Source organism: Ovis aries, chromosome 4, assembly GCF_016772045.2.
Source record: "Ovis aries strain OAR_USU_Benz2616 breed Rambouillet chromosome 4, ARS-UI_Ramb_v3.0, whole genome shotgun sequence".
Classification (NCBI taxonomy): Eukaryota; Metazoa; Chordata; class Mammalia; order Artiodactyla; family Bovidae; genus Ovis; species Ovis aries.
Window position 1 is genome coordinate 49,853,283 of NC_056057.1, and position 27,929 is coordinate 49,881,211.

The window sequence follows — 27,929 nt, forward strand, 5'->3', positions numbered from 1 at the left end:
AGAGAAGACTACTATGTGTCTTTATATTTTGTAGTAAGTAAAAAAGTATGTTTAATATCTTTTCCATCAAATAATAAAAGCATGGAGATTTTTGGTTCTTGGGTTGCATTTATGCATCTTAACATCCTAAATCAAAGTGACGTAGTAAGCTTCCTACAGTCTTAGGAAAATTCAAGATTCTCTTTTTCCCTTTGAGTCAGAGGATTCTGTTTGTTCTTCACTTATTATGCCATAAAGACTTTTAATGAAATTTAATTAAAAAGCAAGGACAAAACTGTTTCACTGAGGTCTGTTAACATAAGCAATTCCGTCCGTACTTGGCAGGGTCACTGCAGGAAGGCTCTGGACTGACTGCATCTTCTCTTACTCTTCTCAAGGCAAAACCTACGTTAGTACATTAAAAAGTGGGAATGTGCGCTGGTGTCATATCTTATAGGTACACGGTAGAGTTCCCCAGCCTTGGCATTACTGAGATGTGGGGCCTGGTAATTCTGTGTTATGGGGGACTGTGCACTGCACGATGCGTGACAGAATCCCTGGCACAAGAGGCCAGTAGCACCCTGCTCCCGGTCATGATGATTAGAAATGTTTCCAGATATCACTCAATGCCCCAAGGGGACAAAATTGCCTTGATGGAGAACCACTGCTTTGTTGGGATAATACTGGGCAGCACTGCCCTAAGATACAGTGAATATTTATAAGACTCTTGCTTCTCTTGCTTATGATACAATTATCATAACTGGAACACAATCTGTAGACACCAACAGGGTCTATTTTTAAATTCTTGAAAATATAAACATACAAGTAGCCTCTCTCTTTAGGATAATCATCAACATGCTACTTTTGGCATATGGAGAAGATTCTGAATTATTTTTAAATGTGACATCTCCCACTCATCCAAACAATTCTAAAACTGACTCTGATCTACAGAGTCAAAGATTAAATTAAATTCTTTTACCTTTAGGGCTGAAATTATAGTTTGCTCAGCTGCTGGTGGGAATGAGCTCTGACTGGAAACCACCTAGAACAAATCCAGTTATATTTGAGTAAGTTACCTATTTTTATAAATAGTAATTTTGATCATAACATGATAAAACTTTTCACATTATCATTACTTTAGAGTAGCATCTCATACCTGTTTTAAAAGTCCATTAGTATGCAGTAGGTAGGACAGGTTTTAAAAAGTTTTCCTGTACCTACTTAAAATAATGAAAACATTAAGAATTTTAAAAGCTAGCTTTCCTTAATGATATAGTTTTAACTTGAAAAGATCAGTTTAAAGCCATATTTATTTATTTTTTTAAAAAATCACCTTTTCTAAGTTGACTATAATTTTTAACAAGTCAAATGTCAAATGTTTCCCTTTCTACAAATCAATACCAACACTATGAAAATTCTGAAAGTATCAATGAAGACATTTAAATCAGGCTAAATAAGTGCAACTTTTCATTGCTTGTGAGTCTGTAGAGTAAAAATGAAAGGAAATGGAAAATATATATTCTTTTTATTTATTTTTGTTATTTACTTGCCTGACACTTACCTGTTAATAACTATTTAAAACTATATTTTGTTTAGCATACCAAACACAGTTTGGAAACTCTTAATTGATAAAAATGACTTGCTCAAAAATTTAAGTAAATGGAAAATATACTTACAAGTAAGTCATTACAAGTATTCTAAAATACCATCTAGCATATAAAAGCTCATACCAGAGGTCAAGTTTTTAGGAATATCAACTAACCACTGGCTTCTTCATGTCTTCTAACTATCTCCCTACTTACCAAATATTTTGCAAATCATTAGTTGAGTAAACACAAGTGACTCAAGAATCAAAGATGGGGTTGAAAATGTTGCTTTCCTAATACTTAGTTATGTTTATAGTTCATCTTAGACATAATACATGATGGCAAACAAGTTAAAGTTCAGTCATTTTTTTTTAAAAGAGTTAGTAGAACAATAGCAAAATTTTTTTTCTACTCACAAGTAGTCTTTGATTATATATCATAAGATTATATATTACTGTTTTAAATGCATCTTCTCCCTCATTTTTTTGGGCAAAGATAGAAGCTTTCTGACATGTTAGGGAGCTTATGAGTTCTTATATTGTTACTGCCTTTGCTATAATTTGCTACCACCCATATGGTATCAAATTATGTTATTATAGGTATAAAACACATATAATTTACCCTTAAATCAACTGTTCAATAAACTTGACTATATCAAGCAACCTTGAGTCCCTCATGTATTTTAAACTAACTGTACAGGCAAATAATAAAGGCCAGGATCGAAGACTGTTTAGAAAGAGTTCAGTCCTCAGCTTAGTTTACAATCGCATTTTCACTGCATTCCTTGGCAAAACACTAAAAATTCATGACTGTCTAAATTCGAGGCAAGAAGAAAGAACCTGAAATTAAGTCAACAGAGCTTAATTAAAATAAAGGTTACCTTTGTTACGGATTGGTGCAACTTATATAGTGAGTTTACTACAGCCACATTTCTTCTCTGTCCTTCGGTAAGAGGTCCAATCACCTGACTTGCATCCCCCTGTGTGGAGAGCTGTAAGAATCCAACACAAAAAGACATTACCAAAACGACAGCTCATATTTAACTAGGGGGAAGTTTATGGTCCTCTGACAAAGCGAATGTTAACTGAAAATATTCAAGTCAAGCTCTGGACTTCAGGCATAGCCAGGAACCTCTGTAGAGATAACATGATGAGCCTAGAAGCCTAATTAGTCTCACACAGGAAGAACACCCTTCATCAGTCCTTCATAGCTGGTGGACTCCTCAGGCAAGTGTGACCCAAAAGTCCAGGATGTGCTGTTATTCTGATACATCAGCATAGTGTTTCTGAGGAACACCTTCTGCCAACCGTCTTTTTTTTCTATTCAAAAACTCAGAGAAAAAAAAAAAACACACAGAAACATCCCTCCAAAAAAAGAAAGGAGAGAGAGTGGGAGTATTAAAAATAAACCTACATCCTATTTGACATTTGACAGTCATAATAGTCTAATGAAATAAGAGATAAACAGAGAGCATTGCACTCTTTATTTTGTAGATTAAAAAGAAAGTTGTGTAGGATTATACTGTGTATGGATGATCAGTAGAAGTGGTATTGCTGCTGCTAAGTCGCTTCAGTCGTATCTGACTGTGCAACCCCATAGACGGCAGCCCACCAGGCTGCCCCGTTCCTGGGGTTTTCCAGGCAAGAACACTGGAGTGGGTTGCCATTTCCTTCTACAGAGAGTCCCTTGGACTGCAAGGAGATCCAACCAGTCCATTCTGAAGGAGATCAGCCCTGGGATTTCTTTGGAAGGAATGATGCTGAAGCTGAAACTCCAGTACTTTGGCCACCTCATGCAAAGAGTTGACTCATTGGAAAAGACTCTGATGTTGGGAGGGATTGGGGGCAGGAGGAGAAGGGGACGACCGAGGATGAGATGGGTGGATGGCATCACTGACTCGATGGACGTGAATCTGAGTGAACTCCGGGAGTTGGTGACGGACAGGGAGGCCTGGCATGCTGCGATTCATGGGGTCGCAAAGAGTCAGACACGACTGAGCGACTGAACTGAACTGAATACATGCATATTAGGGAAAAGGACATGAAATTTTTATCGAATCAAATATAAAACTATTATAGTCCCATTTAAGAAAAACCCCACGTATAACCATTGTCATATTAATCAGATTTTAATCCAATCCTCTTTAACAATTATTAAAGGTCAACTAAACTTGATTATGAAAATAAAACATGAGGAAATAAGTATACAGGTGGATGCACATATCAAATATGAAAAACTGACCTTTTAGGAAACAGACAAAACTAAGAGCATCTTCTTTTTGTTAAAGTGAGACAAATAAAATATGAGTGAAAGCAATACTATTGTTCTTTCTATTCTCTTTGGTACTCAGACATACATTTTCAAAATTAAATTCAATTCCTACTTTTTCAATTCCTACTCATGGCAATAATATTTAATTTTAACACATAAAAACTCCAATTAGAATAAAGAGAATGATCCTTCATTAAAGTTTTAATCCATGATGATGGTTTAAGTCAACATAAAGCTTTCTGACATTAGGTTAAATAATTTCAACTTATTTTGCCTTCCCTCATGGACAAATAGTTACCAAATTATAATCAAGTTGTTTTCTAAACAGTCATTTGTAAGTTGATGGGTTGAAAGAAAAAAAATGTCGTATTTTCCCTATAGAAACCATGTTAAAACCAATGGTTAGACCTCAGATGAACTGACATGGTCCGGTTTAATCTATAGTGTGGTGAACTAATACTAGCAGAAGCTCTGAGCTCCCAGAAGAAGGCAGATGATGGGCTCCATGCTATGGCGAGGGTGAGGGAAGGCACCCAAAACCACTGTGGAGACTTCAGTGGCAGTGGTATTAATGGTTACAATAGACTCAGGGGGTTAGATGCTAAATATGTATTTGATTATAACAGGCATTTAAAATCTGTGAGTTCTAGCTCTACACTTTTAAAACTCCAATCTCTCTTCTCTTGAGATTTTTCTTCAAATAATTTTGAAATACTAACAAAGAAATGGGAAAAGAATTTCTCTGATGTTATCCTATTTCCACTTATATGTATTCCATATTTAATAAAGAGGCTCACTGCTAGAAATGGGTGGAGACCATTTCATTACTACTAAGACCTAATCATACTTATAGGGTTTAAAAATAGAGAGAGGCCCACTTTACACCTAAGAGGATGCTTTAACAAAAGAAAGACAGATAATAACAAATGTTGGCCATAAAATTGGAAACCCATATGTATTGATAGTGGGAATTTAAAATGAAACAGAGGCTCTGGAAAACAGCCTGGCCATTCCTCAAAGGTAAACAGAAGTGAAAACATGCCCAACAATTCAACTCTTAGATATATATACACAGAGAAATAAAAAGTACATTCACACAAAAATGTGTACACAACTCTTCACAGAATCATTATCCCATAGCATAACAGTCTCAAAATGGAAACAACCCAAATGTCAACTAGAGATGAATAAATAAGATGTAGAATATCCATACAATGGAACATCCCTCAGCAAAAAAAAAAAAAATTAGTCCAACTAAATATTAGTCCCTAGCTAAGCAGATCATCTGGGTTTCCCTCCAGCACCACTCCTGTCTAATCTTTTGGGGAAAAGTAATTTCAAACTTACAAAATGTTATAAAAATAAAAATAGTGTAAGGAACACACATTTATGCTTTACTCAGATTTACCTGTTGCTAACATTTTATCTCATTTGCTTTATTATCTGTAGTCTCTTTCCCCCTTTCATACACATATACACACATGTGTGAGCATAATTTTTTTCTGAATCATACACACATTATGGCCCTTTGTCTCTAAGAATTTTTATTTTCTAAGCATAGTAATATTCTACTATAAAAGCTCAGTTCGGTCATTAATTTCTTAAACTCACAATGATGCAATTCTTCTATCTGTAATCTGCCATGTTTTCAAGAAATTCTAGTTTCTTTTAGTGAGAAGTGGTATTAGAGACCAAGATCTGGGCCCTGGGTGAAGTTTGTTGCTACTTACTGCTGCAATAACTCTTAATTAATTCAATATTTACAAAAAATGATTATTTGAGTACCCTGGACTCTTAGGTTCTTGTCTTCTTCTTCGTCAGTTTATAAGAACTGTATAGTAAATTCCCATATACTGATAAACTAGACTTCATAATTAACATTCTACAATTTGTTTTATATCACATGTGTGCGTACTAAATTGTTTCAGTTGTGTCTGATTCTTGGCGACCCTATGGACATAGCCCACCAAGCTCCTTTGTCCATGGGATTCTCCAGGCAAGAATACTGGAGTGGATTGCTGTGCCCTTCTTCAGGGGATCTTCCAAACCCAAGAACTGAATCCACGTCTCAGGCATTGGCAGGTGGGTTCTTTACCACTTTCCTGGTGGCTCAGACAGTAAAAGCGTCTGCCTACAACTCAGGAGACCTGGGTTTGATCCCTGGGTTGGGAAGATCCCCTGGAGAAGGAAATGGCAACCTACTTCAGTACTCTTGCCTTGAAAATCCCATGGACGGAGGAGCCTGGTAGGCTACAAGTCCATGGGGTCGCAAAGAGTCAGACACGACTGAGCGACTTCACTTTCACTTTTCTTTACCACTAGCGCCACCTGGGAAGTCCTTTATATCACTTACCTATCACCTATCCTCAACTCATTTTTTAGGCATCATACTTCACCCCTAAATGCTTATTCATGCATATAATTAATTGGCATTCAATATTTACTTTCAGGTTTCTTTTTACTTTTAAGGAAAATTTTATATAATGTAATGTAGACAGAGTGTCATTAGTTTTAATAAATTGTTTTATTTGTGTAATACTAACCACATCATTCCAGGAGGGTCTTTCATCCCATTTCCACTCAACACCACTCTTCTGGTTTGGTAAGTCTTAACTTTTAAGTGGGGCTACATTCACAGACAATATGGAAGGATACCTTTAACAGGTTCCAAAGATATATTTCACACATCAGCCAGTCTTTTACCAGCTCCTGCTATCCCTTGTGTATTCTTCTTGGTGAAAAATTTTATTTTTACTAATATATATTATTTTCAAAACCACTAAAAGTAATGAACAACTTTTTTCTAACATTTTATTATGAACACTTAAAGACTTGTACAATGAATGCCAATATACTAATTAGATTCTATAATAGCATTTTATAAACTTGCTTATCTTTTTCATGTCTCTATCCATTTTACATATTTGATGCATCTCAAAACAACTTATAGGCATCATTATATCTGTTACCAATGACTTCATCTTACTGATCAGTTTTGTCTATTCTATATCTTTATACAAAGATTTTGTGTATACAAGTATAAAGCTTCTTTCAGCATAGTATTACTGGTTTTCCTCCATTTTTGTTCCTATCTATGGCTATGTGCTATTCCACTATATGAATTTATCTGATTTTATTTTACCCATTCTCTTACTGTTTCTAAAATGTTTGCAATAAAATGAACACTAGACTTAGGAAGGTGGCTCACTGGTAAAGAATCCCCCTGCAATGTGGGAGACGCAAGGTCAGGTTTGACTCCTGAGTCAGGAAGATCCTCTGGAGAAGGAGATGGCAAGAATACTGCGGTATTCTTGAGATCCATGGACAGAGATCGCATGGACAGAGGAGGGACAGAGGAGCCTGGTGGGCTACAGTCCACGGGGCTGCAGAGTTGGACATGAGTTAGCAACTACATAACAACAACTGACTTAAGGCATCTAGATGTAATTTCCACCACTTGCTAGTTCAATATATGGCTTCAATTCTTCACTGTAACATGAAACTAACAGTCTAGTCAACACCAAAGTATGTTCTGTAAACTATAAAGTGTCTTAGCAATGTAAGGAATTACCATTTTTATCTCCAGATAATTCCGTCTTGCTCTCATTTCCTTCTCACCTCTCCTTTGCTTAGTCTTTTCCTCCACAATCCACTCCTCCAAGCTCTACCTATCTCAGTACTGGCAAGGGACCACAGGCACACAGTAGGACTGAGGAATGAGAACCAAAAGCCAATGAAACTGTTTGGAGGTACAGATTGAATAATATTCTGGCTCCTTTTTGGTTGTGGTAATAAAGTATCTCGTACAAAGTAGGCATTCTCTATTTCAGAAGCCTTCACTCATCTTAAGCCTTTTTAACTTTCATTGTTTCAAACTACTTTCTTCAAGTGATCTCCTTAAAACTCACTTTTCAGGAATTCACATAGATGCTCAGCATGTAGAAGATGCTTCTTAGGTACCTGTTGAACAACTGAAGGGTCAGAGTAATGGTTTCTCATTGTTGCTTTTTCAAAGTCCACCTTATTTGAGGTGAATAAAATCATATGGAGGTGCAAAAACAACATTTTGGCTGTGAAGCATTAGGAATTAGGGAATTAGAAAGGTAAACACAGTGAAAGAGTCAATATTCTAAACTATGAGAAGTGTACATACCAGCACTGGTACACTATTCAAAGTTACACTATTTAACACAGCCTGGAATGATGCAAGAAAGCAACAGAGCAGCATCTGGGTTTTAGAAATCACATACACACACATGGAAAGAAAGGGAATTCAAAGGCTGAAGGAATTCTTAATAAATAAAATGATTCCTATGTGCTAATGATAAGATTATTTCTTGCTAACTATCTGAAGAAAATATTTTTCAGAAATTCTGTAATATGCTCACTAGGAACTTTGTGTGAATTCAGTGTGTGAGAAACAACTGAGATGGAAGTGTTGAAACAATGATAAGTTATGTTAACATGAAGAATATTTTTATATAATTTTTAACTTGTGGACGAAATGATCCTAAGATACCCCTGTGATCACAGTTGAGGGCTGTAAGTAAAGGAAAGAAAACTGGCAATTCAAGAGATGAATTGGATGAGGGCCTTAAATTTCTTTCAGATAATGTACTCTTTGGGGAATTATAACATTGGTGACTTAGAAGAATGTCTAAAAATAACAAGAAAACATATTACAGATTAGTTATGAATTTCATACAGCTAAGTTATGTTCCAGATAGTCTATTGTTCTAGTGTTCTTTTCATCTGTAATTTCTATTACTGCTAAGGATATGTCAAGGGTTCAGGATAACTTTCTTTTTAAATGTGGATTTGGTCATAATAATTTTAAATATTTCTTTGCAATCACATGTAAAACAAATGAGGAAAATATGTATTAGAATTTCACAGACTTAGAACAATAAAAAATGTATACTAATCTACAATCCTTCTGAGTGAAAAAAAAGTCAAGACATTTTTATATTAAATCAGATATTTTTAACAAAAACTTGAAACAAGTTCTGATGAACCTTCAGTTATAGTTACATCTATACTAGTTTTTCTGAAAGTGGTGAATGTACTTGGATTACAATTACCAAATTTAATATTTAATGTGAAATTGATATTAAAACAAATTCTCAAATTCTCTTGAATTTGCTTTTTATCCAATTTTGTAGTTCATAGCCCAAAAATATTTTTTAAATTACACACAAAAAGACAAATATCATATGCCATTGCTTATGTGGAATCCATAAAAAGGGTACAAATGAACTTATCCACAAAACAGAAATACAGTCACAGAGGCAGAAAACAAACTTATAGTTACCAGGAAGAAAATGGAGAAGGGATAAAGTGGGAGACTGGGATCGACATAGGAACACTGCTACATGTAAATTAGACAACTAATAAACAGCTACTGTATAGCAAAAGGAGCTCTGCTTGATGTTCTGTAACAAATTGTAAGGAAAAGAATCTTAAAAGAGTGAATATAGGTATATAAGCAAAACGGATTCACTTTGCTGTACGCCTGAAACAAACACAAAAACTATACCTAATTTAAAAAATTCTAAAAATAGGAAAAACAAACTCACAAAAGGCAAAGTATTATTACTACTGTTATTTTTAACAAAAATAATGGAGTGTACAAAGGGCAAATATCTAGCTCTCAGATTGTCACTCCTCACTCCCACACAGAGAAGACATCACCAATTAACTGTGGTCCTGTTACGGCCTCGTAACACCATGTTCCAGCCAGTCACTATAGATCTCTTAGACATAGGAGATGAAATCTATCTGTAATCCCTGAGTGACGTCATATCAGTTTTTCTGGACATATGGAACAGTGAGTCTAAGTGTATCCTATGGTTCATCTAAACACTTTTGAGGTCAAGAGATGCTGATGAGCAATATATTCCAAGAGTCTCAAAACTGCTGTGCCCCTTCATAGTCCACTATTAGAAATGCATCCTAAGAAGATAATAAAGCTATATGCAAAAGGATGATGTTATTTATAAAACAGAGAAACTAGAAAGCCCTACATGTCTAAGAACAAGATAACAGCTGGGTATATCAGGCAATTCACAAGCTGGAAAAAATAACAATGGAAGATGCTTACATTATAGTGTTAACTGTATAAAACAAACAAAAACAAAGATTTGTCTGTGTAGCAATTTGCTCTCACAAACACACACACAAAAAAAACTGGAGAGAAATAAAGCGAAAATGTTAAACAGTAGTATGAGGGATTATATAATGTATAAGGTTACCATATACTAGTAAAAGGCACTATGGAATTTCATAGAGTATCTAAAAGTTTAATTTACAGAACACACTTCAAAATTGTCACACAATTTCCACCACTGTAAAAACAAAAGATGTACAATTCCATTCCTGAAAGATTTAATATAATATGAGAAAATAAACTGCTTTGGTTACTGCTTACTTCCCCAGAAGGATTTTGGGAAAGATAATCTCATTTGATCTACTTATCTGTGACGCAGATTAAAATAGCTAATTTATATTTATATTTACTTATCAAATGCTTTCATTATAATTACCTGGTTTAGAGTAAAGAAGAATCATAATTAAATATCACTAAGCTTATTATAACATGCCAATTATCTTATTAAAAATCTATACACAGATGCACATTCACAATTAAATTATCTAACATCCCTAATACTACATAGTTTGTAATATATTAGAAATTGCATTGTATTTGAAATTCAGAGATAGGACATGTGAACTTGTTTGACAAATAAAATTAATTTTCTTAGGTGTTAAAACTATCAGAAAATATTTTCATGAAAATCTTGCTACACTGTCCGTCAACACTTTCTGGTTTCATAAATAAGATGGGACCATATACCTTAAGAAGGCAAATTCTACTTTCCCTTTCTGTGTGTTCACTAGTGACTGGTAGTTTTGTGCTATTACACATCTTTGTTTTAAAAGTGATTCTATCAGATCTTCACAGTGTCTATATGGCTGCTTGTCTCTTCACTCATTAAACAGCTTTAGGCTATTACATATTTTGAGATTTTGTGTTTCTTTTTCCTTTTAATTTGATGATTTTACAAATCCTTCTCTTACTCTTAAGAAGTAAGTTTCCTCTTTTTGATCCTCTCTCCCCTCTTCTTGGTTTGAGTGAGTGAGTGACTGAAGTCGCTCAGTCGTGTCTGACTCTTTGCGATCCCATGGACTGTAGCCCACCAAGCTTCTCCGTCCATGGGTTTCTCCAGGCAAGAATACTGGATTGGGTTGCCGTTTCCTTCTCCAGGGGATCTGCCCAACCCAGGGATCGAACCCAGGTCTCCCGCATTGCGGGCAGAAGCTTTAACGTCTGAGCCAAACTTGCTTTAAATTGGGAAGCAAGAGGACAGACTACATGCAAACTGGGAGACTTCTCCATGAAGTAAGTTTATACTTTAGTGCATGAACACTGTGACATCAATTCTAGAAGTTCAGAGGATGGTTTTAGTTCTTTCCTAGTTCTTATATTTCAGACTACTGAATTTCTCAAATATTTGACTGCTTGATTAAAAAACAAAAACAAAAACAGTTGTTACTACACATCTGTTTAGTGAAAAATAAAGACAAGTCCATTCAACTACAGAATAGACTCAATGGTAATGTTACATCGTGACATCAGACTAGAACGTCACACAGGTCTGACAGTAAAGAAACGACAGCTTGAGATGGGTTCCCTTTTGGACAGTGAACATAAAACTAAAAGCTGGAAGTCAAATCTTGTTTATAGATGAGTACAGCCAGCACACAGGAATCAACCACAGCTTTGTAATTCAAAGCTGCATTGCTCAGACACCCTGGATTACTTTAAGACCCTTTCACCACTCTACCTTTCCCATCAACCTCCTCTAGATCTGCTCCCATGCTCCTGTCCTTTAAGTCAAAACCTCCACCCAGCACATGGGATTTGGTAACCACAGCGGGTCGGGAAGACAAACACAATTTGCTAGGAATGGATCACTTGAAACTTTTATTTTATTTTTCTTCAAAGAACCTTATGCTTTTGAACAACAGATGGAGTTTCCACCTACCCATGCCCAATCACTGGCTCCTAAAGCACTGGCTTTGTTAATTAAATTTAGAGTTATAAGTCTTTATATTTTTAATTCTTTGAAGAAGAGAAAATGGATTACTGTCAGTTATACTGAGCTTTTTTCATTTTCCAATAATAAACACTAAGACTAATTTATTGACAGAAGACCTCTTTGAATATATAAAGTATAGAGAATAAAATCTCTTTGATTTACGGTAGTTTAGGTTTAGTACAAACTGAAATTCAAACCACAGAATTTCTAATAAAATTTATTGCCCTTAGAGATATAGAAAAACTAAAATTTCAGCATCCAACTATTAAGATGTAAGCTAGTCAATATGATTTTTAAAAATAATTAGTTGTTTATTTATTTGTATATTATAGACTACTACTTTCACAGTTTTTGAGAGATATGAAGTCTAAAGTGATTAAACCTATAATGTTATATGCATTATTAATTTTCATAGCAAGAAGTTCTTTATATAGTCTACAGATAACTTTCAATTTAACCAAAGTCTTAATAGTAAAAATACTGTATTACTGAGCTCCAAGCTAATGAGGCTCTCTCTGATTATTAATCTTAATAGCAGTGTTTATAATGTCAAACCAGAAAAAAAAAAGTTTAATTACCTGACTGAGGTAATTACGTTTACTGTGATCAAAATGATACAGTTAGAATTCATCTTACTATGAACTTTCATATGACTTTTTGCTTTTTATTCTGTTTACTTTTCAGCATTTTACTGAACTGGTACTTGTCTTTATATCCATTTTTTCCATCAATTATCTCTGAAGATACACATTCTATTTTTTTCAGTGGCCATAATTAAGCTGTTAAAATTCATGCTTAACTTAGGTCAAAGTATCTATAGCTTTATAGTCCTCCCGAATAACACAAGCATTTAAGAATGCTTTCAAACTCACTATCTCTTCATCACTATAAACTTTAACGTGAATTTGTATTTTAGGGGTTTTGTTTCCATGTCCCGAATTAATCACTATTGTTTCTCATTTTATGCAATGAGGGCTTAGATTTACCTATATAATTACCAAGTGTGCTTACTATTCCTCTTGCATTTCAAACCTTCCTTTAGAGTTAGATTTCCTCCTTCAGTGTTCAACCATTACGGGGCTTCCCTCTCACTCAGAGGGAAAATAAACAACAGAACTACTGTATGATTCAGCAATCTGAAGAAAATGCAATCACTATCTGGAAAAGACATATGCACCAGTGTTCATTGCAGCATAACCTACACTAGCCAAGACATGGAAACCACGCAAGGGTCCATGGGCAAATGAATGGATAAAGGAAATGTGGTGCGTACGTATAGTGGGATATCATTCAACGACAAAAAAAGGAGGAAATCCTAACACGTATGACAACATGGATGGACTTTGAGGGCATTATGCTAAGGAAAATGAGTCAGAGAGAGAAAAACAAATACCGCATGATTTCACTTATATGCAGAATCCAAAAAACAAAATAAACCAAATTCACAGATACGAAGAACAGATTGGTGGTTGCTAGAGATGAGGTGTAAGGGATGTGGTAAATGGGTAAAGACTATTAAAACGTAAAAACTTCCAGTTATAAGATAAGTAAGTCTAGGGATATAATGTACACTAGGGGGACTACAGCTAACAAAACTGGTTTGTATTAGTTCAGTTTAGTCGCTCAGTCCTGTCCGACTCTTTGCAACCCCATGGACTAGAGCACACCAGCCTTCCCTGTGCATCACCAACTCCCAGAGTTTACTCAGACTCAAGTCCACTGAGTCAGTGATGCCATCCAACCATCTCCTCCCACCCCATCTCTCTCCTGTCCCCTACTCCTCCCACCTTCAGTCTTTCCCAGCTTCAGGGTCTTTGCAGATGAGTCAGTTCTTTGCACCAGGTGGCCAAATTATTGGAGTTTTAGCTTCAGCATCAGTCCTTCCAATGAATATTCAGGACTGATTTCCTTTACGAAGGACTGGTTGGATCTCCTTGCAGTCCAAGGGACCGTCAAGAGTCTTTTCACACACCACAGTTCAAAAGCATCAATTCTTTGGCGCTCAGCTTTCTTTATTGTCCAACTCTCACATCCATACATGACTACTGGAAAAACCATAGCATTCACTAGATGGACCTTGGTCGGCAAAGTAATGTCTCTGCTTTTTAATATGCCATCTAGGTTGGTCATAGCTTTTCTTCCAAGGAGTAAGCGTCTTTTAACTTCATGGCTACAGTTACCATCTGCAGTGATTTTGGAGCCCCCAAAAATAAAGTCTCACACTGTTTCCACTGCTTCGCCATCTATTTCCCATGAAGTGATGGGACCAGATGCCATGATCTTCGTTTTCTCAATGTTGAGTTTTAAGCCAACTCTTCCACTTTCATCAAGAGGCTCTTTAGTTCTTCGCTTTCTGCCATAAGGGTGGTGTCATCTGCATATCCGAGGTTATTGGTATTTCTCCCAGCAGTCTTATTGCCAGCTTGTGTTCATCCAGTCCAGCATTTCACATGATGTACTCTGTATAAAAGTTAAACAAGCAGGGTGACAATATACAGTCTTGACGCACTCCTTTTCCTATTTGGAACCAGTCTGTTGTTCCATGTCCAGTTCTACCTGTTGCTTCCTGACCTGCAAACAGATTTCTCAGGAGGCAGGTCCGGTGGTCTGGTATTCCCATCTTTTCAGAATTTTCCACAGTTTGTTGTGTTCCACACAGTCAAAGGCTTTGGCATATTAATAAAACAGAAGTAGATGTTTTTCTGGAACTACTGCTTTTTCGATGATCCAGAGGATGCTGGCAATTTGATCTCTGATTCCTCTGGCTCTTCTAAATCCAGCTTGAACATCTGGAAGTTCACAGCTCACGTACTACTGAAGCCTGGCTTGGAGAATTTTGAGCATTACTTTGCTACCGTGTGAGATGAGTGCAACTGTGTGGTAGTTCAAGCATTCTTTGGCATTGCCTTTCTTTGGGATTGGAATGAAAACTGACCTTTTCCAGTCCTGTGGCCACTGCTGAGTTCTCCAGATTTGCTGGCATACTGGGTGCAGCACTTTCACAGCATCATCTTTCAGGATCTGAAACAGCTCAACTGGAATTCCATCACCTCCACTAGCTTTGTTCGTAGTGATGTTTCCTAAGGACCACTTGACTTTGCATTCTAGGATGTCTGGCTCTAGGTGAGTGATCACACCATCATGATTATCTGAGTCATGAAGATCTTTTTTGTACAGTTCTTCTGTGTATTCTTGCCACGTTTTCTTAATATCTTCTGCTTCTGTTAGGTCCATACCATTTCTGTCCTTTACTGTACCCATCTTTGCATGAAATGTTCTCTTGGTATCTCTAACTTTCTTGAAGAGATCTCTAGTCTTTCCCATTCTGTTGTTTTCCTCTATTTCTTTGCACTGATTACTGAGGAAGGCTTTCTATCTCTCCTTGCTATTCTTTGGAACTCTGCATTCAAATGGGTATATCTTTCCTTTTCTCCTTTGCCTTTAGCTTCTCTTCTTTTCTCAGCTATTTGTAAGGCCTCCTCAGACAATCACTTTGCCTTTTTGTATTTCTTTTTCTTGGGGATGGTCTTGATCACTACCTCCTGTAAAATGTCATGAACCTCTGTCCATAGTTCTTCAGGCACTCTATCTATGAGATCTAATCCCTTGAATCTATTTGTCACTTCCACTGTATAATCATAAGGGATTTGATTTAGGTCATACCTGAATGTGGTGGGTTTTTTGTTGCTATAAGAGTAAATCTTGAAAGTTCCCATCACAAGAAAAAAAAAATACATTCTGCTCCTTAAAATAACATAATGTTACGTGTCAATTATATCCCAATACATATATACACGGTATCTTAAAAATGCAATACACATTACTGGGATTCAAGTAGGGAGATTAGGCAATTGGTGATTAAAAAAGAAGAGTTAACAAGCTTTCTCTTTCTTGCCAAGTTCCTACTCTCACTTTGTGATGGATGGCGTAACTGGCCCCAGTCCTTCATCTCTTTCTGCATGCACACCCTGTGCTGTCTGAATCTGCACCTTGGCTGGGTTGCTTTGGTGAGCCAGACTTCTGGGGCTCCTTTCTTGTGCCTCTGCCTTCACCATGAGATCAAGCTCAGAAAAGCCTGCTGCAGGATCAGAGATGTGAAGAACAGAGGATTGACTATGGTTAAAGCCAGCCTGATCAGCAGCCAGCCTGCTCTGGAGTAAACCCAGCCAAAACTGGCAAAGCCATCTAGCCGCCCCTCATTGGTCCCAGGACGTATGAGCAGTAAATGCTTCCTGCATTCCACTCAGATTTTGTGGCTGTCTATCATACAGCATTTTTGTGGCAACAGATAATGCAGACTTTCAGACTTTAAGTGACAACTGAGTTGCTTACTTTCTCCTGAAAATATTTCCTAATTACAATAACCATTACTTGATGTTTGTCTCTGTCTTCACCATGGCTGACTAAATCTTAGACAACTTGACCATTTACTACTGATCTGCCACAGTCCCAGAAAATCAAGGTCTTATAAGTCTGGGAAGCAGGTCAGAAAGCTACCTTAAAGAAAAGAAGTCCAACGTAAGAACAGAGGGAGAAAAAAGCAGAAAGCCGTCTAAAGAATCAAATGAGTAAGAAGCCCAAAGGGATCAGTGTATTTGTATCACAGCTAAACTGTATTTGGTCCAAGAGAATCTACTGGTATGTTTCCTGTTGGCACATAATATGAAAACTCTTTCAACCAAGTGATTTTCTATTTAAAAAAATCTTTCACTTGAATGTTAATAACATAGGTTACTACCACATGAAGGCTATATGGAGCAGTACCCAGGTATGTCATCCTTTTAAAACTAAAACAGTCAAACTCCTATGCTTCTGTATCATGTAGGCTTTCTTTCATTATAAGAATGTCAAGTCTCCAAAAAAGTTATTAACTATACAAAGAATAAAGCATATATTTATAAAGCTTTTAAAAAACCCTACTGCCATCTAGAGCTACTGACCTCATCATACACAACTACTGACCTGCACTGAAGTTGAAACCTCCCCTTAAATGTCATTCCTATTACTGTTTCAAATGGTCTGCAACTTAATTAAACGCCAATCTACTTTTTTACACTTTATAACATTTGACACTTACACTAAGATTCTACATGTCATTTTTGAAAACCATCAGATAATAGTTATTATTGGAAAATGCCTTAACAATTTACTTTTTAAAAAGAATGTTTGCCTATAATTTTGTTATCACAATAGCTTATAAGTCTATGAATTATCAAGGTGCCATAAAAATTCCTTGTATACTAATATTCTAATTTCCTTTAAACATATCATTGATTCAAACTTGTAATAGCAAGGTCTAGTGACATTTTCTACTAATGGTCACACTTCAGACCTATATAAATTACCACTATATTACCATTAAATGATCAATTTGTTCAACTCAATCATAAGATATTATAATATAAACATCTACAGGTATGTGTATATTTGGAACATAAAATTCTACTTAGCTTAATAAATTAATTATAACTTCCCAACTGCTGTCAAGACAAATAAGAATTTTTAAATGAAGATAATATAAAACACTGATCTCATTTTCATAAAAGAGCACCTTAAAGGCTGATATTCACAGGACATATACTAAATCAAATATATGTGAAAGGAACTAAACCCCATGACCTATAACTCACATATGAGAATTCAAGGCTAAATCCCTGTTATTTCTAAATTAAATAACTACATTATCCAAATATCTGCTATAGTCTGAATGCTTGTAATTCCCCACCCATATGTTAAAGGGCTTCCCAGGTAGTGCAGCAATAAAGAATCCACCTGTCAATACTGGAGACGTGGGTTTGATCCCTGGGTCAGGAAGATCCCTAGAGTAGGAAATAGCAAGCCACTCCAGTATTCTCGCCTGGACAATTCCATGGACAGAGGACCTTGGTGGGCTAAAGTCCGTCCAAGGTGTGTCACAAAGCATCACGGCTGACTGACTAAGCACCCACGCAATTCATATGGTGAAACCTAATGCCCAAGGTGGTGATATTTATCAGGAGGTGGAATCTTTGAGGACTTCCGTGGTGGCTCAGATGGTAAAGCGTCTGCCTATAATGCAGGAGACACGGGTTCGATCCCTGGGTTGGGAAGATGCGCTGGAGAAGGAAATGGCAACCCACTCCAGTACTCTTGCCTGGAAAATCCCATGGACTGGTAGGCTACAGTCCATGGGGTCACAGAGTCGGACACGACTGAGCAACTTTGAGAAGTGACTAGGACTTGAAGGCAGAGCACTCATGAATGGGATTAGTGACCTTATAAAAGAGGCTTCAGAAAGCCACCTTTGCCCTTTCCACCCTGTGAGCTTACAGAAAAAAGATAGGCATCTATGAATCAGGAAGGGGCTCTCATCAAATACCAAATCTGCTGGTGCCTTGATCTTGCACTTGCCAGCCTCCAAAACTGTGAGAAATAAACTGCTGTTGTCTATAAGTCACCCAGTTTATGGCATTTTGTTATAGCAGGCCAAAAGGTCTAAGACACTATCCATTAAGAATGAAGAAATAAACTATGATACATAAGCATACTATGCATGTATGTGTTTGGCCAAAAGGTCCATTCAGGGTTTTTTCACACGATGTAATAAACAAACATTTGGGAAAAACCAAAATGAACATTTTGGCCAACTCAATGTTAAAACAGTAGATACAGATCTCTATGTTATATTGCAAAATGAATAAGTAAATCACAAAATAGTACTTAAGTAAAAAAGAAAGATATATTTGTGTTGTGGTACAAGAGAGTTTTAGCTCAGTCTAGACTCAAATGTGAGTCTGATGCTCGTTTCAAGACTTGCTAGCTGGCACTGTGTTTTTAGCAGTCTATAGTGGGCAGTCTACAAAGCTTTCTCAGCCTCAATTTCCACATTTTGCTGTGGCAGATTCTTTCATTTCAAGGGCTGTTGTAAAAAATAAATGGTACAATCCAAGACACTGTAGATGTTTAATAATGGCAGTTATTTTTATGGCCCTACTCTAACTGTAAAAAATGAATTCTCTGGTACCATTTAAGAGTCAGAAAACAGGATGTAAGAAATTGTCCCTATAGAACTTTAGGTTCTTATAACACACAACTCTGGTAATTAGTAAAAAAGAAGGCTTACACATGTGTATAAGCAAATACATGTACTATGCATATAATCCATACATGATATATTCTATTATATCCTAAAACATTCAAATGATAAGGTTGAAAAGAAACAACAAATAGCTTTTTTAGGCTTATGGAAGAATATATCCAAATACACATAGTAAGTTTAGATAACCATAATGATGGTCCACAGAAAGAACCAACTTGAGAAATCATTTTATGATTCTTTCTCCTGTTGTGAATTAAGGCTATGGTTAAGCATACTAAAATGTTCTGATAGCCAAGAAACTTCCACAACTAACCTTTAGGAAAATAAACATAGGATCCTGGAGAGCTGCTCATTTTACATTTCAGGTTTTGCATTTTCAAGTCACCCTTTTTGGAAACACACTGTCATTAAAATTCTAGCTTTCCTTTATCTATCTCACTACTCAACCATTAATGATCTCATTTTTGTCTCTTTCAACCTTGCGGACTTGAGGCCTAAATATCTCATCCGTAAAAAGAATTCTCCCTTTACAGACTTAGTTATACTAAATTTCAAGTTAACATTTCCACTTATGGATATTCTACTTTAACATGTTTCAATTTTTCTCCCACTAAAGATTTAATACTTGTCTATTTTCCACTAAATGTTTTCAGCAAAATAATTATAAAGAGAAATATGGCAAGATCAAAGAATAAAACCTGTCAAATTTAAAAACACAGAGGACACAGACCATGCAATACAGATTATCAGTATAGTGAGCACAGCAGCTCAGTGTGGACAGGACAGTGGGAAGGATGGCTTGTGTTTAAGAACATACACTTGGTTAAGATGACTTTCTTTTGTTTTACTGAGGGTGGAAACAATGCAAAGGACGTCCTCAAGTTCACGGATAGGGTGAGTGGTTGAGAAAAATAAATTACTTAACTGAAATGCTGGGCTGGATGAAGCACAAGCTGGAAATAAGATTGCTGGGAGAAATATTAATAACCTCAAACATGCAGATGACACCACATTTATGGCAGAAAGCGAAGAAGAACTAAAGAGCCTCTTGAGGCAGTGAAAAAGCTGGCTTAAAACTCAACATTCAGAAAACTAAGATCATGGCATCTGGTCCCATCACTTCATGGCAAATAGGTGGGGAAACAGTGGTAACAGTGAAGAGATTTTATTTTGGGGGGACTCCAAAATCACTGCAGATGGTGACTGCAGCCATGAAATTAAAAGATGCTTGCTCCTTGGAAGAAAAGCTATGACCAACCTAGATAGCATATTAAAAAGCAGAGACATTACTTTGCCAACCAAAGTCCATCTAGTGAAAGCTATGGTTTTTCCAGTAGTCATGTATGGATGTGAGAGTTGGACTATAAAGAAAGCTGAGCGCCAAAGAATTGATGCTTTTGAACTGTGGTGTTGGAGAAGACTCTTGAGAGTCCCTTGAACAGCAAGGAGATCCAATCAGTCCATCCTAAAGGAAATCAGTCCTGGGTGTTCATTGGAAGGACTGATGCTGAAGCTGAAACTCCAATAATTTGGCCACCTGATGTGAAGAACTGACTCATTTGAAAAGACCCTGACACTGAGAATGATTGAAGGTGGGAGCAGAAGGGGATGACAGAGGATGAGATGGTTGGATGACATTCACTGACTCAATGGACATGAGTTTGAGTAAGCTCTGGGAGTTGGTGATGGACAGGGAAGCCTCGTGTGCTGCGGTTCACGGGGTTGCAGAGTCAGACACGACTGAATGACTGAACTGATAAACACATACAGGAGTGGCAGAAATAATGTTATTAACAGCCAAAAAATAAGAGATGAACATTAAAATGTTACTTGTCGATGCTCAATAGCATTTTTAAAAAAATAAAACAAATGATGCTCTTTGTACTATTAAGTAATACTTAGTGAAGTGAAGTTGCTCAGTCGTGTCCAACTCTTTGCGACCCCGTGGACTGTAGCCCACAAGGTTCCTCTGTCCATGGGATTCTCCAGGCAAGAATACTGGATTGGGTTGCCATTTCCTTCTCCAGGGGAATCTTCCCGACCCAGGGATTGAACCCAGGTCTCCCGCATTGCAGGCAGACACTTTAACCTCTGAGCCATCAGGGAAGCCCAAGTAATACTTAAGCTTTCTTTAAAAACTAAAATGAAAGTAGAAAAGTAAAACTACTTAAAAAAAAATTAACTTAAAAAATTTTAATTCAGTGACTTTCTCTTACCCTTAATTTAGCACTTTAGGATGGTAGGCCTGAGTAACTTAGGATCACAGACAATCTGGCCAAGAACATCAACTCAATCAAAAGTTTTTGATATATTTTAAATTTTTTTAAGCTTTTTGTCATTACTGACTTAACTGAAGTCACATGTTCCATTTACTACTGCCCTTGCCTGACGTGGAAAAGTGAACTATTTTCCATGTATATGTTGGCTCTTCCTTATGTTATCTTCTGGTGGGATCATCTCATGAGGTTATTTTTTCCTGACACGTTTAGTAATTACATTGATTTCTATTGGATATAATACTAAATTTCATTTATAATAATAAACCATATTTTTAAAGTAATAAACATCATAACAAAGCTTTTATAGCAAAGAAAGAGAGAAAAATTAATGATCTAATTACCTACTAAGAGCTTCCATGGTCTCTGTGGGGCCAGTTCTCAATAAACAATGTTTAAAAAAATGCTTGTAAAATGCTTAAAACAAATCTGTCAAGGTTGCAAGAATAACTGAATAGAAGACAGCACCATATTAACATGTATACACAATGGGGCCACCCACTGGAACTGAAAGCAGGAAGCCTTAGGATATGACTGTTACCACCAAGGGTCATTTTATGCAAATTCCTTCAGTTCAATCTTTTACCAACCAACTCTAAAAATTATACCAGAACCAACTGAACCACTTGGATACAGATAAAACTGGATTACAGTTGATCCCTGACCAACACGGGTTTGAATTGCAATGGTCTATAGACATGCAGATTTTGTTCAATAGTAAATACTACAGTACTTAGTAAATACTAAGTATTAGTAAATAGTAAATACTACACAATCCACAGTTGGTCGACTCCACTGAGGTAGAAGGGATGATAAGGAGGAACAATGAAAATGTTGTTATAAATTATATGTAGATTTTTTGATTGCAGGGAGTGTAGGTGCCTCAAACCCCCAAGTTGTTCAAGGGTCAACTATACTTCATTTTACCATGTTTCAATTGGAGCAGTAAGGGAGGCCACAGAAAAAAACCACGGTTGGAGATCCCTACAATGACAGTAAAGAGATCACATTTTGGCACATTCTTTAAAATTCTTCAATGACAGTTAAAGATATACTATAGTCTTATTCCTTGGATTTCAATTAGCATACACACCTACTAGTTAAATATGTATACTTAATTAAAAACATTAATGTAGAGAATTAAGATTATGATTCAGTTATATAGTTATTAGCTTAAATATGGACAATCATCTGTCTCAAATAGAGTAATTTTGGAGTTAAACTTTCACGGTCTAGAAACTTTAGAAAGTAAATCAATATTTTTCTTTTACAGTTTAAGCTTTTAACATCCTCCAATCATTTTCTAATGGTTCAACTTAATTTCACACTAAGTAACAGTACATAAATGATACCTGGAGTGAGTGACCACAGGAGAGGAAATTTGACCAATTTGAAGTAATTATTAATATACTTAAAAATATACATAATTTAACTCATAATGTGGCACATAGATTTCTTCAAAAGTCTTACAAAATTTGCCTGCATTCTGTAAGCGTGGCAATGATAGGAGGGCCATTTTTTAATAGACGTAACAATTTTTTCTGATTTAAATTCATTAGAAAGTTTCAAAATTTCACTTTAAAATTTTACAGTAAATTACTATTCAGTCAATTCAATATTTCTAGTCAAGTATTGTATAATTAGTTATCTGAAACAAAATCAAGGTTTACAGAAGTGATTATCACTTACCAGCTGCTCTGATTTTACCCCATACAACTGGATGGTCTTTGCCACATTTTTTGACACAGCTAATGTGAGGTTTGAATCAACAGCAGCTACGTTTAGTTCACTGAAGAAAACAAAAGCAGACTTTAGCAATACAGCTTATCAACAAAGACAAGTATATGAACTTAAACCCATTAAACAACAAGGTGATTCTTTTTATAGATTTCCCTGGGTGCCTCTAAGGATTGATTGGATTGTTTCATTTTCCCTCCTAAATTCAGCATTAGGAAAAAGTGCCCTGAGATGGTTTGGTTAATGACCAGTTTCTCATTAATAAAAGCATGTCATGTGTGGGTTCAGGCTGTGATTAAGAAGAGTAAATTGTGTACAGATTTTTCAAGTAGCACTCTTGTTCATACTGATAAGTGCAATTAGAGACACTGCATATCACAGACATCTGCAAGGAAATGACAGCTCTTGAATGGAAATGATGACCTTGGAAGGACATAGGCTAAAAATATAAATTACATGATATATCAAGATACTAAGTTTCTGTAGAAATTATGCCAATTCATGTTATTTTGATAGCGTAGCTTTTTTATATCAGAAGCACAACAAGGATTTAACTGGAAGTTTTAAAAATCTAGATTCCTGATTTCTCTGCCATGCTTATTTTCAATTTTTTACACTGGATTATTTGGGACACTTCAGCTGACTGCTCTAAAAAAAAGTATTTATAAAGACCATGTAAAGTATACCAGCAGTTAAAAACTGCATGAAAATGCATATACGAGTAGAAAGCAAGAAAAGTAATTACTGTCTCTGAAGTAGCAGAAAGAATCTTGGTATTTCCCAGACTTTCTTTATGAAGAAAGCAAAAGACTTTAACATTAGTGCTTACTATGTGCATCAAAGGGGCTTCCCTGGTGGCTCAGAGGGTAAAGTATCTGCCTGCAATGCAGGAGACCTGAGTTTGATCCCTGGGTCAGGAAGATCCCCTGGAGAAGGCAATGGCAACCCACTCTAGTACTCTTGCCTGGAAAATCCCATGGACAGAGGAGCCTGGCAGACTACAGTCCATGGGGTCGCAAAGAGTCAGACACGACTGAGCGACTTCACTTTCACTTTCATGTGCATAAAAAATGCCCTTTCATTTAACAGTTAGACATAATCTCACTGTGCGACATAATTAACAGTGAGACACAATTAACCCTGGTATTCACATTCTATTGGTCAGTGGCATGAGTATGCTTTTTCAAGTCCCACCTTACAACTAATCACAGTGTGGTCAAGTTGCACAGGGGAAAGGGAGTTACTTCTTTAATATTTCCATAAACAGGTCAGAGATCAAGTTGAATTAATGACTGGTTTGATCACTACTATACTAAACAAATAATGGAGATATAATCAGGGCTTAACAATCCAGAGCCAGGCCTTTGAAAGTCAAAGTAACTGTGGAGAGATTTAGGATCAAGATTCTGGGCTCTTTCAACACTGTATAAGGTTCTGCAGATTATACCTGTGGCTTTCTAGTCTTACTCTCACATGCCTCAGAATCATTATCTGATGTGTAATCTAAAAGAATTTAAACTTCTATACTCTGGTCCTATATGCCCTAACAACTATTTTCACTCATAAAATGTTCACCTATAAATGTAGAGACCTACTGTTATGACAACTTATATACTATGACAGGAACTGAGAGTCTCAACTGCAGACTGGGTCGCCTGGGTGACCATAAAACGTCTAAAGACAACAGTATAACTACATTGTCTGCAAGCATTCAGGTGGCACCTCTGCTAGGATATCTTCCCTTTTAAGAGTTTTAAAAAGCTGTCACATTCAACTTAGGAAGCTTAAAATAGCAAACACAGTAGACTAATCAGGATTATAATACTTGTACACCATGAAGTACTTTCTGGATTTAAGAGAAAAAAAAAATTACTCTCCACGCTTTAGCTTCTCAATCTGTAAAATTATTTTTACATTTACTGTCCTACATAAAACCAGAAATTTGCTATGGTATAAAGAATTAGGTTGGTTTACTCTGCATCCTTGACAAGATAAAGAACAATTACAAATGACTATTTTTAGACTGTATTTAAATGGTTTTATTAATTGGAATCTCAAGTACTTAGGACATGTGCACTCATTCACTGCAAAACTCTTGATTTAATTGCTGGACTAATTACTTGAACAACTAGAGATAAATTTAAAATGTCCTGCCATCAGACATCACTAACAAATGTGGTGGGCATTTTATGGCATGCCATTATATAAAAACACATACCTTGCTATAGTTTTAATGATACCTTCAAGCTCATCAGCAGAAGGAGGATTACGACCACCAGGAGGAAAAACCAAGTTGATAGGATCAAAGAGTCGAGATAATGATTTTGATAGATATGCAGCCTCATAGGGTTGTAGCGAGTCTTTCAAAGCCTTTTCTGGACTGTGGGAACAAAGTTTATTAAAAATGAACTTAAATTATACAAGACTAAATACTATGGTATCAGGTTATAAATACCTTTCTTAAAAATATAGCCTCCATAAGACTCAAGAAAAAGGGATATATATATATATATATACACACACACACACACACACACATATATATACTTATGACTGATTCACATTGTTGTAGGACAGAAACCAATACAACATTGTAAATTCTCCTCCAATTAAAAATAAAAATAAATTAAAAACACATCTCTTCTATAGAAGATAACTTTATATGGACAACAGAAAAATTTTGTTTAAAAATGTATAAATATATTTATATACATTTGATAATTAAACACTTATAAAGAATTAAACATTTTAATTTATATATAATTCCTGGGTATAAATGTAAAATAATATGCCCCAGGACCTACTGTAGCAAGTTTGTCACTTGAAACTATAAGAGTAACACTGTAAAATCTTATTAATTCTAATGGGGACATGTCTTCACTTAGCCTGTTTCTACACAACATACAAGAGAGGCAATTCTGCAAAGACTGGCTCCCATCAGTTCCACCCTTTTCACACATAGATGCACTTCTCATAAGCTCAGCGTCTGAGAGGGAAGTATACAAATGTAGGTGTTTATCACCCTTCTGATACCAAAACTGATACTAACAAAAATGAGGACAAAATAAAAAGTGTTTGTACAAGTCCCACAAAATCACAAAAAACTCCCAACTGGAGTTCTTACTTTCATAACATTCTTCAGAAACTAAAATTAACCTACTAAACACTTCTTTCTCTTCCAGACCTCCAATGTTTTCAGTTATTTTTGTTGCTTTTTATTTAGTTGTCCAATTATTAGCACTTATATTTTACCTCTGAAAATTATGATCAAATGTCTATAACCATATAATTAACTCTGTGTCTTCTCACATCACCCCTGATTATGATCCTTCTACCTACCTTTCCATTATCTTAAAAAAAAAAAAAAATCCCCCTAAATTCATCCTAAATGTTCATCTTGAAAACATCTGACCTGCTCCTTTGCTATCAGAAACTTGGCTTTCTCATTTTCCACTCTTGTTGGTCAAATGACAAGACCTAGAGGTCACAACGCTCTTGGCTCCTACATCATAATTCCATGGTTATCTCTCAACACTTTCTCATTCAATGTTAAGTATTTCAGTCAACACATAGTTCCCGAGAATCCTATGTACCAGCCCTTGTTAAGCGCTATGAAGATAGAGATGAAATTTGCTTTACAGCCCAGTGAAGAAATGTGCAGGTGGAGTGATAACTATAATTTTTATAATAGATGATGAAAGAGCCCAGTAGGAACAGGGAAGAACTAGTGCCTAAATCCGTCTGAGTCAATCCTCTACTGAGGTCCACACCAGCTACTTAAACATCTTCCCTACTTCTGCTCTGACCATTTACTGCCCTTAAGAATCCTCTTCTTTCTTCCACAGAAATTTCAGCACTAAATTATAAGTACTGACATTCTTCCTCTTCTCCAGGGATTCACCCAGAAGGTCCTACAGTTTTACTCCAGAAACAAAGTTGCCAGGGCCTAGGTGGCTATCTGCCAGCAGCAGATCTGTGAGCAGCTGCACAGGAGAAGCAGCTCTATGCTCTATGTTTGAGAAGCTGGCTGAGAGCAAGGCCAAGGCCTGTGGTTGCTGCAGGAAACCAACCCACTGACACAGAGATGCAACAGAAGAACAGTGTGACAGGGTCCAGCCTCAGGCAGCAGCAGAAGCCTAGCCTCACCCTAGCCCTGCTCCCAAGGCGGCCTGCTTCCCCTGCTCCCTACCCTATTCCACCCTGTTAGTTTTGGAAAAACTGAAGAACTAGGCATGGTGGGTGTAGGATCCTTGGTGATTATGTCAAAACAGACAGCTTTTCTAAAACCTATCCTGTGCTTGCATGCATGCTAAATCACTTCAGTTGTGTCCAACTCTTTGCGACCCTATGGACTATAGCCCACCAGGCTCCTCTGTCCATAGGATTCTCCAGGCAAGAATACTGGAGTGGGCTGCCACTCCCTTCTCCAGTGGATCATCCCAACCCAGGGATCGAACCTGCGTCTCCTGCATTGCAGGAGGATTCTTTACTGCTGAGCCACACGGGGAAGCCCATCCTGTATTACACGTCTACTTTTTGAGTCATCATTTTGAACTGCTCCACCTCTAAGGTCTGTCTCCAAGCTTAAAGACAACTTTCCATACCTCCACTTGCCCCTACCCCCATCCCTCCTACAAATTCTCTTTAATGTGTACAATTTGCCAAGTACTTCCTGGAAGTGAGGAACGTAGCAATGAAGTCAGCTAAAAAAATTTCCTGCCCTCTTAAAGAGACAACACACAAAAGAAGAAATAAAACTTTTAAATGACTTAATTGTGGAATATGACGAAGAGTAATAAATTCTAAGAGAAGAAGGAAGCAAAGAAGCCAGAGAGCAGTTTTTATCCAACTTTAGATAGAGTGAGGCAAGGCAAGGCTTCCTGGGAAGATATGAGGAAAAAGG

The 27,929-nt window shown here is 36.5% G+C and overlaps 1 protein-coding gene across 2 annotated transcripts in view; it reads right to left on the bottom strand.

Moving 5' to 3' along the window:
- Nucleotides 1–27,929, bottom strand: part of COG5 (component of oligomeric golgi complex 5) — a 279,105-nt gene that overhangs the window by 38,316 nt on the left and 212,860 nt on the right. For both annotated transcript variants that reach the window (XR_009600484.1, XM_042248525.2), the window contains exons 13-16: nt 25,245–25,406; nt 22,979–23,078; nt 2,446–2,556; nt 959–1,021 (exon numbers count right to left, since the gene is read on the bottom strand). Coding sequence is in view for 1 of the 2 variants with exons in the window: in XM_042248525.2 (XP_042104459.1) it covers nt 959–1,021; nt 2,446–2,556; nt 22,979–23,078; nt 25,245–25,406 (436 nt within the window). In the remaining variant the exon portion in view is untranslated. The remainder of the gene's footprint in view (nt 1–958; nt 1,022–2,445; nt 2,557–22,978; nt 23,079–25,244; nt 25,407–27,929) is intronic.